This window comes from Ostrea edulis, chromosome 2 (assembly GCF_947568905.1).
Source record: "Ostrea edulis chromosome 2, xbOstEdul1.1, whole genome shotgun sequence".
NCBI classification, from domain to species: Eukaryota; Metazoa; Mollusca; class Bivalvia; order Ostreida; family Ostreidae; genus Ostrea; species Ostrea edulis.
The window spans coordinates 61,605,500-61,623,320 of NC_079165.1; the positions used below are offsets into that span (position 1 = coordinate 61,605,500).

A 17,821-nucleotide genomic window follows, 5' to 3' on the forward strand; every position below is an offset into this window, starting at 1 on the left:
TGTTTTAGAGTAACTTCACACATAGAACAAACTCGAGAAATTTAACAGTCTGTAGATCTCTAAATTATGTATAAAACTTACTCTCTCGTTGTCAAGTCAAAACAAGTTATAGATTTTATTTATAGTCGGATTATATATAATTTTAATCATCACGACAAAAAACCCCAGTGCGAGGTGTAAACTGACCAATTAGCCAATTATATACTCAAGTGTATCACCTCCACAATGAAGCACGGTCGATGTTTCAACTATGTAAACACCTAATTACTCCTTCCGCATTCAACAAAATCCAGGTAAGGCCCAAGCGGAAATTATTACACACTTCGGCAACGGTGGGTATACATTACCACCACTTGGAGAGATCGAGAGTGAAAAACAATAAAATGTGTTTTACGGGACCTAACTTCACTTCGAGAGATCGAGAACTTTGAGAGATCGAACGTTCGAGAGATCGATAGAAAATTTGCTTTGTTATAAAGAGAAAAAAAACGGGACCATGATTTCACTTCAAGAGACCGAGAACTTCGAGCCATCGAGAGTCACCTGTATGTATTTCAGTTGAACTTCACTTCAGTATATTAAAACTGACAAGATTTTAAAAGACTCTCATTATCTGTGTTCCAGATATCCAAAGTAATGACACAGTAACGGTATAACTTTGTTAGATTCACATTTTACATAAGAGTGAATACAATTTTACCACATATTGTATGCTATTACTGAATGTTACAGATTTACATGTATTATTTATTAGCAATAACTGTAATCAGGAGTAATGAAGGAAATTTTAAATTACCACACAAAGGAATATTTTTGCACATCAGCACCAGAAAATGATTTTGCTTAGTTTCAAATTCACCCCAAAATGCTTTTGCTACTTTAAAATTAAGAAATTAATTTATGTTTCCCCAGTTATAAATTTCCCCATTTTGGATAAAGTCAATATAAGCAAGAACAAAGATTTCAAATACAATGTTTCAATAAAATAAAATGTTTTACATACCTACTCTACCTAATTTTTGGGGAGTGAAATAGGAAACACACATATATTTTATTTTGGCCTTATAAATCCATTTCATTCTACATTATCATGGTTTTAAACAGTTACATGTACCTTATTTTGGAATCATTCAATAAGAAGGACATAACATGTGCTCTACACATGAATTACCACACACATAACAGACCTCACTAATAAATTGTCTGTTGTTTTCTTTTCTTCACAGTCTTTACATTAATGCAAATAAAACTCTCATCAACACATAGCACAGGAAAGCATAAACTAAAGCAAGACAATGAACTTATTCATCTGATTACAAGTGCTAATCAGTGAATACAACCACTATGTCAATTACCATGTCATGATGATATCAAGGCAAGACTAAATGTATGTGTGGGGCAATGTAATAAGACACCCAGTGTTTGTTTATCACACACCTGCAGAGTGTGATTTGCGTAGGTCTGAAAGTGGTGAATTTCAATCAATTTGAGATACATGAGGTATATGAGGTGTGAAAAACAACAGTTGGGATTAAAACACAAAAACAAGCATGAATGCCCCCGTGGTGCAAAAATGTTCCAAGATATTCATGATTCTTCAAATCATTTACAGCATATTCATGCACCAACACACTTTGACCAACTCATCATGTGCAAGATACCAAAAGTAGGCTGTACATGGGTTTAATCCATGAATGAACTATGAAAATGCATGCTGAATTTACCTCCCACTCTGCTGAAATCAAAAGGTTTCTTTGGAGCTGAGGGCCCATAATTATTCTGATGATAAGGGTTGATGTATCCCCTGTGGACCTGACCGGGCCCACTGTTATAGGGTCGTTTTGGATGGTTAAAGGGTCGTTTTGGGGGGATGACTGTTCTCTCTTGTTTTCCCTCTGTACCGGAGTCAGCCATATTTTCTGACTCGGGATGACTCGATTCCGTTCCAGGAGGAACAATAACATTATCCTCTGAAATAAAAATATTAAAAAATCTTAATATATTCCTCCCCATTACATTTCTCCGATTAACAATCAAGGGACAAATCACACAATTATGAAGCATACAATTTACCTTGTATATAAGTTGTATGCTGTATATGTGATGTTTATCACATTTGGATAAATGAAATCTCTTTACAATAGGACATACTTACAGAATGAACATGATGTCAGCGGATAGCACTTTTGTATTTCTTTAAAGAATGATAAACTCAAATCGAGACCAGAAGAATGTTATGTCAAGAATGGTGGCTTTGCCAGCAGACATGTAAAACCTGCCTTAAAATCTAGAAATTTTGATCAATTCAAGTCATGGAAATACTCCTCATTCCTCAGGACTACTTGAAAAATATACAATTATTCATGACAATTTGGAGGAGTTGAATTTGTGTTGACCAATAAGAATACACCCTGACATTGATGGAATTCTGATAACAATGTAAAGTAATATAACACTTCTTCCATGTATGGAAATTTCATTTGGTAAATCTCTATTGGATTCTTACCTTTATCATCCTTAACAGGAATACTAATGAGATGTTCCCTATTTCTGGCTTGAATAGAGGGGTTCTGAGGTGGGAGAGGAAAGGATGGGAAACTGGTAGGTGGCTGGGTCCCCTGGGGTCTCACTGGGGGTGGTCCTAGCCAGAATGGCTGTCTAGGAGGTCCTGTCATCCCAGGAGCTTCTGGGTTGTACTCAAAATGATCTAAAACAGACATGAGCAAAATATGACGTAAAACATTGGCTATAGAAATGTGCCAGAGACATTTAATTTTGATTCGGTAAGAGCATACTTTATCAAATTCAATTATTTCTATTTTCTTCGTTTACTATGGAGTACTAAAAAACTGACATGTCAGAAAGGGTTCCACGATAAATCTGAAAATCAAACGGGGTCTTCCTCTACCTAATCCAAGTAAACTTCAGTTATCGCATGCGATAGAAAGTGTTCACTTGCCTATGTTTTAATTTCAACAAGCATTATTACTGAGAGACTGAAATTTCTTGGGATGACATTTCTTGATCCGCTCTGTCTGCTTTACCGATATCGCTTTACAACTCATCGAGGAAATTTGAACAGTTTCACTATTACTGCTATTCGCATAAGAACTGCTTCTTGAAACGAATTTCCTCACATTTGTGGTGTTCTGAACTGTCTTTTTTTCAATATTTTAAAAAAATATTTGAAATTGTGTGACATAGTACAATTAAACTTATTAACAAAGTAAACATATTTTGAACTACATGTACTTTGCGAATTATCTATGACCTTGTTACGCCCTAATCATTTAAAAAACAAGCATTTAATATGAAATAATATGGATTAATAGAGTTGAACATGAATATAATATTTCTTTCACAAGTAAAATTTCATAAATGTTTTAACAATCAAACACCGGAACATTAGGCAGTTCCAAGGAATGGCTATCGCTTTTTACAATTCTTTTACTAGAAAAGAAATTAATTCAATTTCTGACCATCTATGTATGGAATTTTAAAGGGACGGATTCACGATTTCCCCCAAAATTTTGTTTTTCTACTGTCTACTGTGTTTAAAAGATTTCACACAAAAATTAAGGTTATACAATATCACAGAAGCTCATTTTAGAGAGTTCATTTTTTGTTTTGTAAACAAAGAGTGCGGTATGTTTTTGTTTACGAAATTTTCAAAATAAATGGTTATCGATCTAAGTTTATTATATCTTTCACATTTCAAGCATTCTTCAGGTAAAATGTGTCATCTAAAAGGTAAAATTTGTGACTATGCAAAATTTAGATGCTTTATATTACAAAATTAACATTTCACTGGTGTGTTTGTATACATGAAAAGACTCGAGTCTTTGTTTACATTAGACAGATTTAAGGCTAAAATATGCTTTTATTTTTGCATTCAGAAGGTCAAAATGTTGGCTGTCAACGTTAAATGAGTTATATTCTTTTACATAAAAAATATTTTGTTCAAAAATCGTGAACCAGTCCCTTTAAGGACATTTGATTGGGAAAAAAGATCGAAAACTGGGGAAGTATCGGTGATTTTTGGATTGGGAATGGGTCTGGTTAAAAATAGGCCACGGAAACCCCTGATAGAAATCTGAGCATTACCTTTATATTCTATGAAAATCTCAAGTAATCTCATGTTATTGTGTGCAATAGAAAGTGCTATTATCTTATTATTACTAAGAATTAATAAGTACCGTAACTCTGTAAAGACAAAGCCGATAAATCTGAAAATCGAAAGGGGTCTTCCTCTGCCTAATCTAAATGTTATGTGTAAAATTTACGAAAAGTTTTCCAAGGAAACTTAAGTTCTTGCATGCCCTAGAAAGTGCTGACAGATGGACAGAGAGAGTGATAAGAATAGGACACCTGCCATATGGCGAGGCCTTGATAAAAAAAGAATCACTTTGCTGACAGAGTGAATTCATTATACATGTAGGTGATTTTATTTTATAATCATATTTTACCGTATACGCAAGTACAACATACTACCATACAGTTTTTGATGCTCTATTAGATAGCTTGAAAGAAAGAACATGAAAAGCAAAGGTTTTTAAATTATTGCAATTTACCTGGACGTGGAGGGATAGGCAGGGGTCCTAAAGCTGGAGGTGGAGGTCTTTCCACAAAACCTGGTCCTGGCATTCTAGGGGCACCATTGGTAGGAATCGCCGGTGGTCCTACAGAATGAAAGATAATAACACTCTTAGGCTGTACTTACTGTAGAGGAATTTTGGGACTTTTTTGATGCTTGACAAAAAATGCTTCTGTTACCTGGCACATAAGGTGGAGGAGGAATACTGACGTCTTCTACAATGACTGGGTCCAGCCCATGATCATAAGGGCAAAGGTCACCTCTCATACAAAACCCTTTCTCTGTAATAAAAACATAGTATGAAAAAGACTTTCTATGAAAATGATGAAAACTGAAATTGTTCATGACTTATCAAACTTCAGTGGAAGATAAGCTTCTAAACATACATGTATAACTGAGATATACATGTATGTGCATACACTTCAAATTGTACAGAAATGCTGCATGTTGATTCATCTGCATGTACATGTAAAAAGATCCAAATGTATATGTGACAAAAATGGTATTTTTATACGTTATCAATCTGACCAAATATTTATTGGTCACAAGCCTTGATAGAGGTGTTAATATTAAACACTGTATATATGGGCCATAACTCTGCTAAAACTACAGTAGATAAAGATCAGTCTACATCTTATATAGTGTAACATACAAAATTTCAATTTAATACCAGTCTATGAACATGATGAAGAAGAAAGTGCAGAAATGACTGATTAAATCACAAATACATGGTTTGTATGCAACACCAAAGGAAAGGGGGAAATCCTATTTCTGACCCTTTCTTCAAAGGGTATAAAAATGTTTACCATCATAATCTTTACACCTCTGTCTTGATGGAACAGATATTGCTGGCAGTCCCTTGGGTTGAGACTCAGACGGGTATCCTCCTTCTCCTCTGGGAGCAGAGTACATGGCACTTCCTACAGTTGGAATGATCGATGGTGTGTCATACTTTCCATTATCTAATGTTGGGGTGGAACCTCGGCTATCCGGCTGCTGTTTGCTGTACACTAAACAAAAAGTTTGTTTTTAAAACATGTGAATGCTGGTAGTCACATTATTAGCAGTAGAATTTGTATGGCAAATTTGTAAAACTGAAGCAAATTCCAAAAGCAAAAATCTTACTTTTACATGCATAACTCAAACTATTACACAAAATAGAAATATAATTTCTCAGTCTATTTACCTCTTCTTTCTCTTGATCGTGACCTTGACTTGCTCCACGACCTCGGTCTTGATCTGGATCTGGAACGTGACCTACTCCATGACCTTGACCTTCCTCTGTCCCTTGGACTTCTGGACCTTCCACGGATCCTGCGAGGACTTCTTGGACTGTATGAACGTGACCTCCTTCTATAACTTCTCCTTTCATCTGACATTCTTCTATCATCATGTCTTCTTCTTCTGTCATCACTACAACCAATAATTCAGTTAACTATGATATACAAAACAGAGAAATGTAGATGCATGGATACATGTAGATACATATTTTTGGCTTTCATTAAATTGCAAACATAAAGAATAGTACATGTATATTCATAAAATTTGATGTAATTGTACAAATTAAGGCTTGTAAAATGATAAAAATCCTGTTTCTGTGAATATTGTTACATGAATCTTTATAACTTTCCTTCATTTTTTTTTTTTTTTTTAAATCACAATCCATTATTTTTGAAAATTGAAGATATATTAATGGTAGGATTATTCATATATTTTCACACAAGTATGAAAATGAGCCAGTCCAAAAAATCAAGTGATCAAGAGAGTATAACTTTTTTTCCATAATGAGAACATAAAGTAGCTTTCCTAGAAAATATGTATCAATAAAATTGCAGTGGTTGACAAATCCACAAAATTTTATGATCACAAAATTCCAAGAATCCAGCATTTTGGATAAATATTTTGGTTGAATCAATAACATATTCTTGAGGCATATTATATTTTAATTTACTTGAGCAGAAGTACAGTATGTGCTACATAATTGTAATATTAAACCAATATGCACCCAGTCTTTGACTTACATAAACAAAAAATCCATTGTGGGTGACACTTATGCAAATTTGTGTGGTAATTTTGTAAAATGACACACATTCCAGTAAAGTTTGGATTTCCTTACTTACATGTGTTCCATTACAATATCTAACATCTTCTATTTGCAATACAATTTTAAAGTCATCCACTTTCTGAGAATGTGCAAGGTTAGCACCTGCGATAAGCAGAAAATTAACACCCAGTGTCAACGAAAACAAATCCTGATTCATGCAAAAATCTTCATAAATGTTTATCAAAATATAGTGAGGACCTTCCCTTATGGATCAAAGGAAGAACCTCAAAACACTTAGAAAATTATGTCTAAAATGTATCAGCACATAGACATGCAGTAGCAAATGCGAGCACATACCATCATGCTATTACATTCACAATCATCCCCAGGGGTTGAAATCCATACACGCTAACTTAATTACTAATTTCATTTTAGCTATAACAAATCCTATAAGATCTCTCATGGTAAGGGTTACAAAGCTCCTTAGGTATGTACTTTGTATAGACTTACTTATCACGTCTTCTGTCCCGGGGACTGGGGCTACTTGTAATACATTATACTTATCACGTCTTCTGTCCCGGGGACTGGGGCTACTTGTAATACATTATACTTATCACATCTTCTGTCCCGGGGACTGGGGCTACTTGTAATACATTATATTTATCACGTCTTCAATCCTGGGGACTGGGGCTCCTTGTAATACATTATACTTATCACATCTTCTGTCCCGGGGACTGGGGCTACTTGTAATACATTATACTTATCACGTCTTCTGTCCCGGGGACTGGGGCTACTTGTAATACATTATACTTATCACATCTTCTGTCCCGGGGACTGGGGCTCCTTGTAATACATTATACTTATCACGTCTTCTGTCCCGGGGACTGGGGCTCCTTGTAATACATTATACTTATCACGTCTTCTGTCCCGGGGACTGGGGCTCCTTGTAATACATTATACTTACCACGTCTTCTGTCCCGGGGACTGGGGCTCCTTGTAATACATTATACTTACTTATCACGTCTTCTGTCCCGGGGACTGGGGCTCCTTGTAATACATTATACTTATCACGTCTTCTGTCCCGGGGACTGGGGCTCCTTGTAATACATTATACTTATCACGTCTTCTGTCCCGGGGACTGGGGCTCCTTGTAATACATTATATTTATCACGTCTTCTGTCCCGGGGACTGGGGCTCCTTGTAATACATTATACTTATCACGTCTTCTGTCCCGGGGACTGGGGCTACTTGTAATACATTATAGTTATCACGTCTTCTGTCCCGGGGACTGGGGCTCCTTGTAATACATTATATTTATCACGTCTTCTGTCCCGGGGACTGGGGCTACTTGTAATACATTATACTTATCACATCTTCTGTCCCGGGGACTGGGGCTCCTTGTAATACATTATACTTATCACGTCTTCTGTCCCGGGGACTGGGGCTACTTGTAATACATTATACTTATCACGTCTTCTGTCCCGGGGACTGGGGCTCCTTGTAATACATTATACTTACTTATCACGTCTTCTGTCCCGGGGACTGGGGCTCCTTGTAATACATTATACTTATCACGTCTTCTGTCCCGGGGACTGGGGCTCCTTGTAATACATTATACTTATCACGTCTTCTGTCCCGGGGACTGGGGCTCCTTGTAATACATTATACTTATCACGTCTTCTGTCCCGGGGACTGGGGCTCCTTGTAATACATTATACTTATCACGTCTTCTGTCCCGGGGACTGGGGCTCCTTGTAATACATTACACTTATCACGTCTTCTGTCCCGGGGACTGGGGCTACTTGTAATACATTATACTTATCACATCTTCTGTCCCGGGGACTGGGGCTACTTGTAATACATTATATTTACTTATCACGTCTTCTGTCCCGGGGACTGGGGCTCCTTGATCCATGTTTCCTCTCCTCTCTTTTCACCTCTCTACCTTTCTCATTGGTAACCTGTATCTGAAACAGAAAGTGATTAACATAACCAATAAATAAAATAACAATAAGATTCATTGAAATTTCTGCCCAAGAAATTCATAGATAAGGTTAAGTAATAACGGAGCAAAGAGGAACAGTTTTATTCAACTACAGTGAAACATATGTCACCCTTTCATAAAACAATTAATACTTATTGCTTGTATATAAAATTGATATTACAAATAGAAATTCATGCATAACACTTGTTTTGTTTGAAATGTTGTTTAACATCACGTGATACAACAGATTCCTAAATATATGTGGGGAATTTATCAGTGCATAATTTAACAAGAAAAGACATTCGCAAAATGAAATTAATCGCTTTTATGTTTATATTGCCGATTCAGAATAACAAAAACAAGAGGCCCATGGGCCACATCGCTCACCTGAGTCACCTTGGCCCATATCTGAAGACTTTCCATATATATTTGCATGCAAAACCTGGTCCCTATTATGGCCCAAACTACCCTTTGCAAACTTGAATCTACACTATGTCAGAAAGCTTTCATGTAAATGTCAACTTCTTTGGCCCAATGGTTCTTGAGAAGAAGATTTTTAAAGCTTTTTCCTATATTTGTATGTAAAACTTTGACCCCCCCCCCTCCTTGTGGCCCCACATCCTACCCCCGGGGGCCATGATTTGAAAAAACTTGAATCTGCACTATGTCAGAAAGTTTTCATGTAAAAATCAGCTTTTCTGGCTCAGTGGTTCTTGAGAAGAAGACTTTTCCTATATATTTGTATGTAAAATTTTGATCCCCTATTGTGGCCCCATCCAACCCCCGGGGCCCATGATTTGAACAAACTTGAATCTGCATTATGTCAGGAAGCTTTCATGTAAATCTCAGCTTTTCTGGCTTAGTGGTTCTTGAGAAGAAGATTTTAAAAGTTTTTCCCTATATATTTGTGTGCAAAACTTTGATCCCCCCTTGGGGCCCCATCCTATCCCCGGGGGGCATGATTTGAACAAACTTGAATCTGCACTATGTCAGAAAGTTTTCATGTAAATCTCAGCTTTTCTGGCTTAGTGGTTCTTGAGAAGAAGATTTTTAAAGTTTTTCCCAATATATTTGTATGTAAAACTTTGACCCCCCCCCCTTGTGGCCCCATCCTACCACCGGGGGGCCATGATTTGAACAAACTTGAATCTGCAATATGTCAGGAAGCTTTCAGCTCTTCTGGCCCAGTGGTTCTTGAGAAGAAGATTTTTAAATGACCCAACCCTATTTTTACATTTTTGTGATTATCTCCCCTTTAAAAGGGACATGGCCCTTCATTTGAACAAACTTGAATCCCCTACACCTAAGGATACTTTTTGGCGAGTTTGGTTGAAATTGGCCCGGTGGTTCATGAGAAGAAGATGAAAATGTGAAAAGTTTACAGACAGACGGATGCCGGACAAAATGTGATCAGAAAAGCTCACTTGAGTCTTCGGCTCAGGTGAGCTAAAAAACCCACTTGATTAACAGTCAACTCATGAATTTAAGTTCTCATGATTTGTCATCTATCAATTATTTCACAGTAGTAGGTACCCCCATAAATAAGGAATCTACATTTACTTCTGTCATACAGAGGTATCATCTTTGCCAGTCAATACATAAAATTTATTTTATAAAAATGTTGTTTATTAAAGTGGATACTCAAAGAGTTTAAAATTTTCTATTTAATCATATGTTTTGATTCAGAGGAACCAAACACAAATATCATTAATTGCTCAGATGTGATTACAACAAAAATTCAAACCAAAATCTTTTAAAATTTATATTTCTTCGAACTTTGCAATTTTCTCTTCATTCATGTCTTCTGAATTTTCTCTTCATTCATGTCTTCTGAATCAATAATATCGATTACCAAGGTTATTAACACGACATACAACATTACCTTATATTTCGCTGAATGTGCTAACCTATGCATGATATGAACATCACTATAGATTTCATTTTATGACCCAACCCATACATTTATCAAACATTACCTTAGGTTTCTTTGAATCAGAAGAATCTTTTCTGCTGTCTGGTTTAGTAATAGGGGCTGCCTCGGACTTTGCTTCCTGCACAGGTGGTGCTTTTGTAGAGGAGTCTGGTGCTGCATGTTTTAGATATTCTTTTGTGTTTAAGGCTTCAAACAACGAATCAACAAAATCCTTTGTTTCTACAACAACAAAAAATGAGTTACAATCTTAACAGAAACCACAATGAAATAATGTTATTGCATTGGTTCATTGTAGAAATTCTATTTGATTTGTGCAAACTCACCCCCCCCCCCCTCCCTTCTCCCCCCACTAAAACAAAGCACATTTAAACTTTTTCAAAAAAGATCTTTCATCTACACTTTAGGTTGATTCTTGATAATAAATTCAGTACAAGGATAGAGCAATGAGAAAGGAACAAAAACATAGTTTCTCCATACAAGTACTTGACATGCATATTCGCATGATGTAAAACTTATACGGTACCAATTTTGATGCACCAGATGCACATGATATATCTATATTCTAAATTGCAATTCAAAATATCTATGTATGACTCAGATGATGAGAAAGTGGTTCAACCCTACCAAAAATTATCTGACCAAAACCACATAGTAACCTGGCCTGCATATTCTTATGATATATCTCTTTTCAAAATTTCAATTCAAAATGCCTATGTATGATAGGTATAATAAGTGGAAACTGAATTGATTGAAATTTTCAAAATCCAAGGGGCATAACTCTAATATTTTTTTTACCTGACCAAAAACATTCACATGACCTAAACATATACTAAATTTCAATTAAAAAATGTCCATGTATAAAACTATGAATTATCTGAAATCTTATATTAAAGTTCAAGTATTCAACCAGAACCAAATAAATGTATTAAAACTAAAGTATGACAGGACTCAACAGGGTCACACTACATGCCTCAGCCATTTCATTTCATAAAAATGTTTTAGGAAACCAAGATCTAACACACAGATATGTATATTGGCACAAAATTCGAATACAAAAATTGGCTATAACAATTCAGATATGGGTAAATTGACTGTGAATGGTCACTTTAACAATCTACACACAATATCTACTTCTCTGTATATGATTGTATTTCTCCATAACACTAAAAACTTCATGGTAATGTAACAATTAAATTTTATTACTATGGACTTACTTGCTTGAAGAAATACATCAAGTTGATCCATGCACACTTCCTTCAAGTCTTTGTCAACTTTATCCTTTTTCACCAGGGCCACAACATATTTGGCAAGAGAGGCTGGATCAGCATCACTTCTGCATAATAACAATTATTCCATTGTGCTTAATATGTGTATTTGCAAGGCATTATACCATAACACATGATAAATTACAGAAGAGAGAGAAGTAGTTCCTCAGACACTTAGCAATAGGAAGTAAATCCTGTATATATCACAGAGCACAAAAATATAGTTTATAACTTTATGAAACTTTACTATCCAAATAAATGTGTATTGCCTTCCAATTTGAAATGATTCCCTTATAAGGTAAATGGTGTTAATTCCAGCAAACTGAAAACTTTTGTACATGTCTTATGAATGATGAGCATTATTTTTTAATCAGACATGTTTCCCTCCCATTCTTGTCAGAATGTTCAAGCTGGTTTCAACATTAATTCTTAATATCACAATTACATCTTAGCTAGTGCAAAATAAAATATTCTCTGGCAACTTTTAAGAATTATTTCATAAAATAATTTGTAATTGAACAAAAAATAATGCATTGTTGGTAGAAAAATAAAATGTAGAGTTATTTACAATGTATATCTTGTGATTAAGGTAGATCTATACTCTGCCTTAAATGGACTCAATCATGAAAAAAGTGCCTTTACAAGATAAATATATATTCCAGTAATAGATAGACATTGAAAAAATATATATGTTGACATGCTATTTTCATTGTTATTGCTTAAAAGTAAGCACCCCATCAACATTAAGGAAAATGCACTCCTCCTTCTTTATTTTTCTTAATAATTATTATTTCCCCAAACAAATGGGCTGTAATAAGCAACATAGACTATATACCCTTTATTTAATGATATGCAATCATTTATTCTAATAAATTGGAATAAATATTTTCATAATGTACACTTTGTGAGCCCAAACATGTTAAAAGAAATACTGTAGGAATACCATATTTGACATCAATATTGGTCTTTTCCCTAATTTTTATGGACTAAACCTTGAATTAATTGGTTTTAATTTACAGATTATTATCTTAAAATAAGGATTTGAGTAAGAAAATCATATGTTAACGTATCATTTTAGATGCTATCAGCTCTACAACAAGTACACCCCCCCTTAAAATCTTGAAAAATTATACATTATCATATCATCGTAAGGCATGTGAAGTGTGAGCATATTTACAACCTTGGATAATAATTTGAACTACATGTATTCTAAACTATAACTATTATAACATACATGTGGTTTACAATTAAATTTTACATTTTATCTGAAAAAAAAAATATTCTAGAGAAGACTTTGCACAATGTAAATGTAAAACAAAAGTAACAAACTGAATTTTGATGATTTTGCTTATATGATTAATGCATACGTGTAATGTGTGATATATCTTATATCCTGAGACAAAGTTTTATATGAATCTCTACAGGTCATGAAATAATTTACATGTACATAAATTGGATGTATGTACATGTACACCACTTACGCCAGTCTATGTAGATGCAATCTCAATAAGGAACTAATAGATGCCGCCCCAATAATTTTGAAAAAGGAGAGAGGATGAGAAAAAAATGACAAATTCATGACGGTCGGTGAAATAAAACAAATTATTTGCAGCTGATCTTTGAAGCTTGCGTTAATATCTGCAACATTGTAGCAGCGAACACAAATATGATATCTGTGGTCACTGGAGCAGCGAAATGTTAACTTTTCTTTTATACACGAGCATACCATGTATTTGTTGATGATAATTTGGAACCTATTCTAACCCGGATCCTCACAATAGAAATATTATCATGATGCTCGTGGAAATCTGAATTGGTCTGACCTCCTCCCCCCCCCCCCCCCCCCCCCCCCAACTTTCTGATGGCCCGCAATTCCATATGTTGAACATTTGGATCATAGTAAAACTTTTACATACATGAATAGGGCGTTTAAGTTGATGGTCTATATTTCTGAAAAGGCACGCATATTATTTTGATATGGGATTATTTAAATGTTATGAAGATTTAATAGGTGAATGGCACTTTTACTTTGCTGTTAAACTGAGACACATGAATGGAACACGATCGTCACAACAACTTGAACGATGCGGGGAAGTCCGCATTAAAATTATATTGGGTAATATTAAAACTTATTGTAAATTGCTGTCATCATGCAATTCACTTGGATATTCATGGATCACATTAAAGTGTTCAAGTGATTGCTATTATGAATGTCGGAATCGACTGGTGGTAATAAAAAGGGGTGTTAATTTATTTATTAACAACTGTAGAGGTCCTCATCCGTGACGAATGCAAAACGTCCCGAGTAAATTTCATGAGACATTGGAAGATTTACGAGTATTATATACAACTGTACAAAATGATTGTTCTAAAGTCTATTCTGTCTGGCAGCATTATGTGTTTAATGAAAACATAAGAAAATTTGTAAATCTGATTTTTAAAAAAAAAAAATACCGACCTACCTGACTTGAAAAATGTGGGTCGGAGTACATCAAACAATTTTTTTTTTAATGATGGTCTAGTCAATGTACACTGAATGCCTCACGGACATGTACAATGTAATTGACTCACCCTCGTCCACCAAAATGTTGTTTGTTCTGCAACCGATTTTTTTCTAAAGCTATAATCATCTCAACCCCTCCCCCTTTTTTAAAAATTAAAACCCACAAAATCTCAACTTAAAATTTGACTGACAAGAAGATAAGAACACCCAGGAAGGAATTGATATAGGATATTCATATCTCGTCAGTCGTATCGCCATGTAAAAATCAAATGGATATCGTTAAAATATCACATTTCGGAAAACGGAAGCGTGGTTCTGCATTTACATTTGATGGTGACGTAGGCTGAGTATAGGTCTACTTTAAAGGTACATATATGCTCTTATTTTTATGTTGGATGTTATTAAAGATATACATACTATGGTAGTCTGTCTGTAAATAAAATTAAACAAAAAATGTGCATGCAAAATAACTATGGTTGTAGATAGGGGTGAAACGATGCATCGCGATGCAGCCGAATCGCGATGTAGTGGTCTCAATTCGATTTATTTGGGGTCTGTTTCGGTTCGATACGGTTCTAAAATCATAGCACACATTGCTCTTGATAACACAGTTTCTGATTAGCCAATGTAATTGAAAATTGCCCAATCAACATACGAGTAAACTTTGCTGTATCAAAATGGACGCAGTCGAGTTGAAAAATGCACCCCCAATGTATATATCCTGGGTATGCCGACATTTCGGCTTTAGGACAAGTGATAAGAGTGTTGCTCTACGTTAAACGGTTTTACATATGTAGAACTTATTTGCAGAGAGCAATAAATACAACGAAACATAAGAAAATCTTGGCATTATAAAGAATTTGGTACATGCTATTGTATCGAATCGAAAATCATCGAATTGAGACTAAAGTATAAGGGTTGGGCGGTTAAAACCGCCCCCAGTTTTAACCTGTGGTTTTAACTGTCCCAGTCAATACTCCCCAAGTGGTCAATACCGGTCAACTGTGATTTAAACTGTCCATTTTCTTATTTTTGTACATTTCTTGCAAAGATAAAGATAAATTAAATCTTTTCATTATATGGATCAATTGTTGATTAATATTTTTCATTAGATAATCAAATGTAATTTCATAAGTTTAATATATTTGGTTTGCTGAAACTGACCGAAATATCTTCAGTACCTACCAGAGGGTCAGAGTTCTATAGCATAGCTTGATGAATGGAGACAGACCTCTTAATACATGTACCTGGACAGATTAAGAATAAAAGGTAGCTGGACATTACCTGAGCACAGGAAGCAGAGTTGACAGGAGTTAATTAGCATAGTCTGGGACCAGAGATGACCAGTGTTCCTGTTATTGATATGAAAACATCACCAACCCACCCCCTCAAATGTTTATTCAACAGTTAAAATAAAGATTGATGAAACAATACTCATAGATAGTTCTTGTTAAACTAAGGAATTTGAACAGAAACTTTTACATCTTCCCCAATTCAACAGAGTCATTTGTACATTATTTAATATTATGACTTATAAGTATAATATAAACTGATAGTGCATGTTATAAATTACAGTATTTACCATAATGGTCACTTAAACATTTAAAATGAATAACACAGACTATAATGACCAAATAATTTTCAATCGACCAGTATTGACCGATTTTAACCAGCTTTGACCACCGGTCAATACTCATATTGACCACTTTTTTGCTAACCCTGTATCGAAAATCAAATCGAATCAAGAGGGTCTGTATCGTTTCACCCCTAGTTGTAGAGATCAAAATTTAAAATAGTTTCAATAGATTAAATATTTTCTTTCCAAAATGAGCCAAGTTCTGACCATGAGAATGTCTTATTAGCGTATGTTTCCCAGCAATTCTTAGATCTGTGTATATCTAATTATCATTTATTGTTACATTAGACACCTCAATCCCAAGGTGTTACAGATTTTAAATAACAACACCATGCTCGAGAACTGATATTTTGAGGAATTTTCAATCAGAATTTAAAAAAAAGAAGAAGTCAACTTTCAATTTTTACCAGATTCGTGTGAAGGAGACATTAAGCCCTGCTCCCCCTTTTCATTTAAATAAAAAAAATTTTTGCTTTGCATTTAAGGTCAAAATAAAATATATGTATGTTTCGGATTCCCGAACCTACCTACTTTTTTGCTGTTGACCCTAAATATTTTATTGACAGTATACATGTATATCAATTAAATAAAAATCTGCAATTTTCAAACTGGAATTTTTTTCTTTTCGTGTTTGAGTTTTTCCGATTTACATTTTGACTACTATGGATCTTCACAATGTTTGAAAAGTATTTGTAATGTATTCAAAACATATTAAAAACTAAGATTTTGAATAAAATGTTTTACCTACCTACCTTACCTAATTGTTTGAGGAGTACAATAGGAAACATATACATTTTATTTTGGCCTCAGAAATCTGTACATGTAATTATTTTACTTTTGCAAGACAAGCTGCTGCAGACTTCAACACAACTTAGCCAATTCAATACCACCATGTTTGATCTAGCTTAGGTTGTATAATGCAAATTGTCATTGTCAAAACTTTCTACGGTTTAATCCTTTCAACATACTTTTGTAAGCTGAACTTAGAATTTTTAGTTTCCTGTACCCCAAGTATTAAGAAAACAAGTACACCACACTGGCCAACATGTGAAGCAAATTCTGCATATTAACTTAATTTAACAAATATTTACAGGGATTAATCAAGGTTCTCTTTAATGGTGGTAAAGGGTACCTTCCCCCTTTGACAACAAATGAATATTTCCCCATCCACAGCAAAAATATTTCCTTTAGTTGTAGAAACTACAAAAAATTGTAAGAATTCTTTTACAAAAATCATTTTTTATGTATTCTAGGTCATTTTCTATAATCATAAAAGTCTTACAATATAGACAATAATCAATCAATTCATATCTGCTTTCAGATAATATAATGCAATAGATAATGATAGAATTATTATGAAATTATTAGACAATACCGTGAATATTTCTGAGACCAGTTTTTTTTTTATTTAATCAAACTAGATAAAGAAACGAGTTCAGGAAATATTTATGAAAATACATGGTTTTGTATGAATCATACCGAGCAAAGCTCGGATGGACCATGAAGCAAGGCTCTAAAGGAACATGTATGTAAAAGAAAAAATGAAAAAATCAACAAAAGAATAGAGATAATTTCTACATACATCCAGTGAAAATTTTGTGATCCATATGGACACCATTTTTTTGCTCATTAGTTGCTTCAACAGATATTCATATTTCAATTTTGAATGCCAAAAATACAACACCCTGATGTCCAATTTGTAATTCAAACACTCAATTTGTTAAAGATAGACAGTATAATTATCATTGTAACAGTTCTTAGCAAATCATTAAATAGAAAATCAGTAATATGACTGAATAGATGAATTTTAAAATAAAAATATACGATATATTTACACTTACTTTTTTGCCAATTTAAATGTT

At 34.4% G+C, this 17,821-nt stretch overlaps 1 protein-coding gene across 2 annotated transcripts in view; it reads right to left on the bottom strand.

Moving 5' to 3' along the window:
- LOC125682379 (RNA-binding protein 26-like) overlaps positions 1-17,821 on the bottom strand; it is a 34,095-nt gene that overhangs the window by 15,185 nt on the left and 1,089 nt on the right. Inside the window, exons 2-10 of one of the 2 annotated variants that reach the window (XM_048922910.2) lie at positions 11,770-11,888; positions 10,599-10,774; positions 8,511-8,605; positions 5,781-6,007; positions 5,401-5,604; positions 4,774-4,875; positions 4,572-4,679; positions 2,507-2,707; positions 1,725-1,970 (exon numbers count right to left, since the gene is read on the bottom strand). In XM_048922910.2, the coding sequence (XP_048778867.1) occupies positions 1,725-1,970; positions 2,507-2,707; positions 4,572-4,679; positions 4,774-4,875; positions 5,401-5,604; positions 5,781-6,007; positions 8,511-8,605; positions 10,599-10,774; positions 11,770-11,888 (1,478 nt within the window). Of the gene's footprint in view, positions 1-1,724; positions 1,971-2,506; positions 2,708-4,571; positions 4,680-4,773; positions 4,876-5,400; positions 5,605-5,780; positions 6,008-7,148; positions 7,197-8,510; positions 8,606-10,598; positions 10,775-11,769; positions 11,889-17,821 lie in introns of those variants that run through there. The other variant, XM_056154710.1, reaches the window with a different exon arrangement.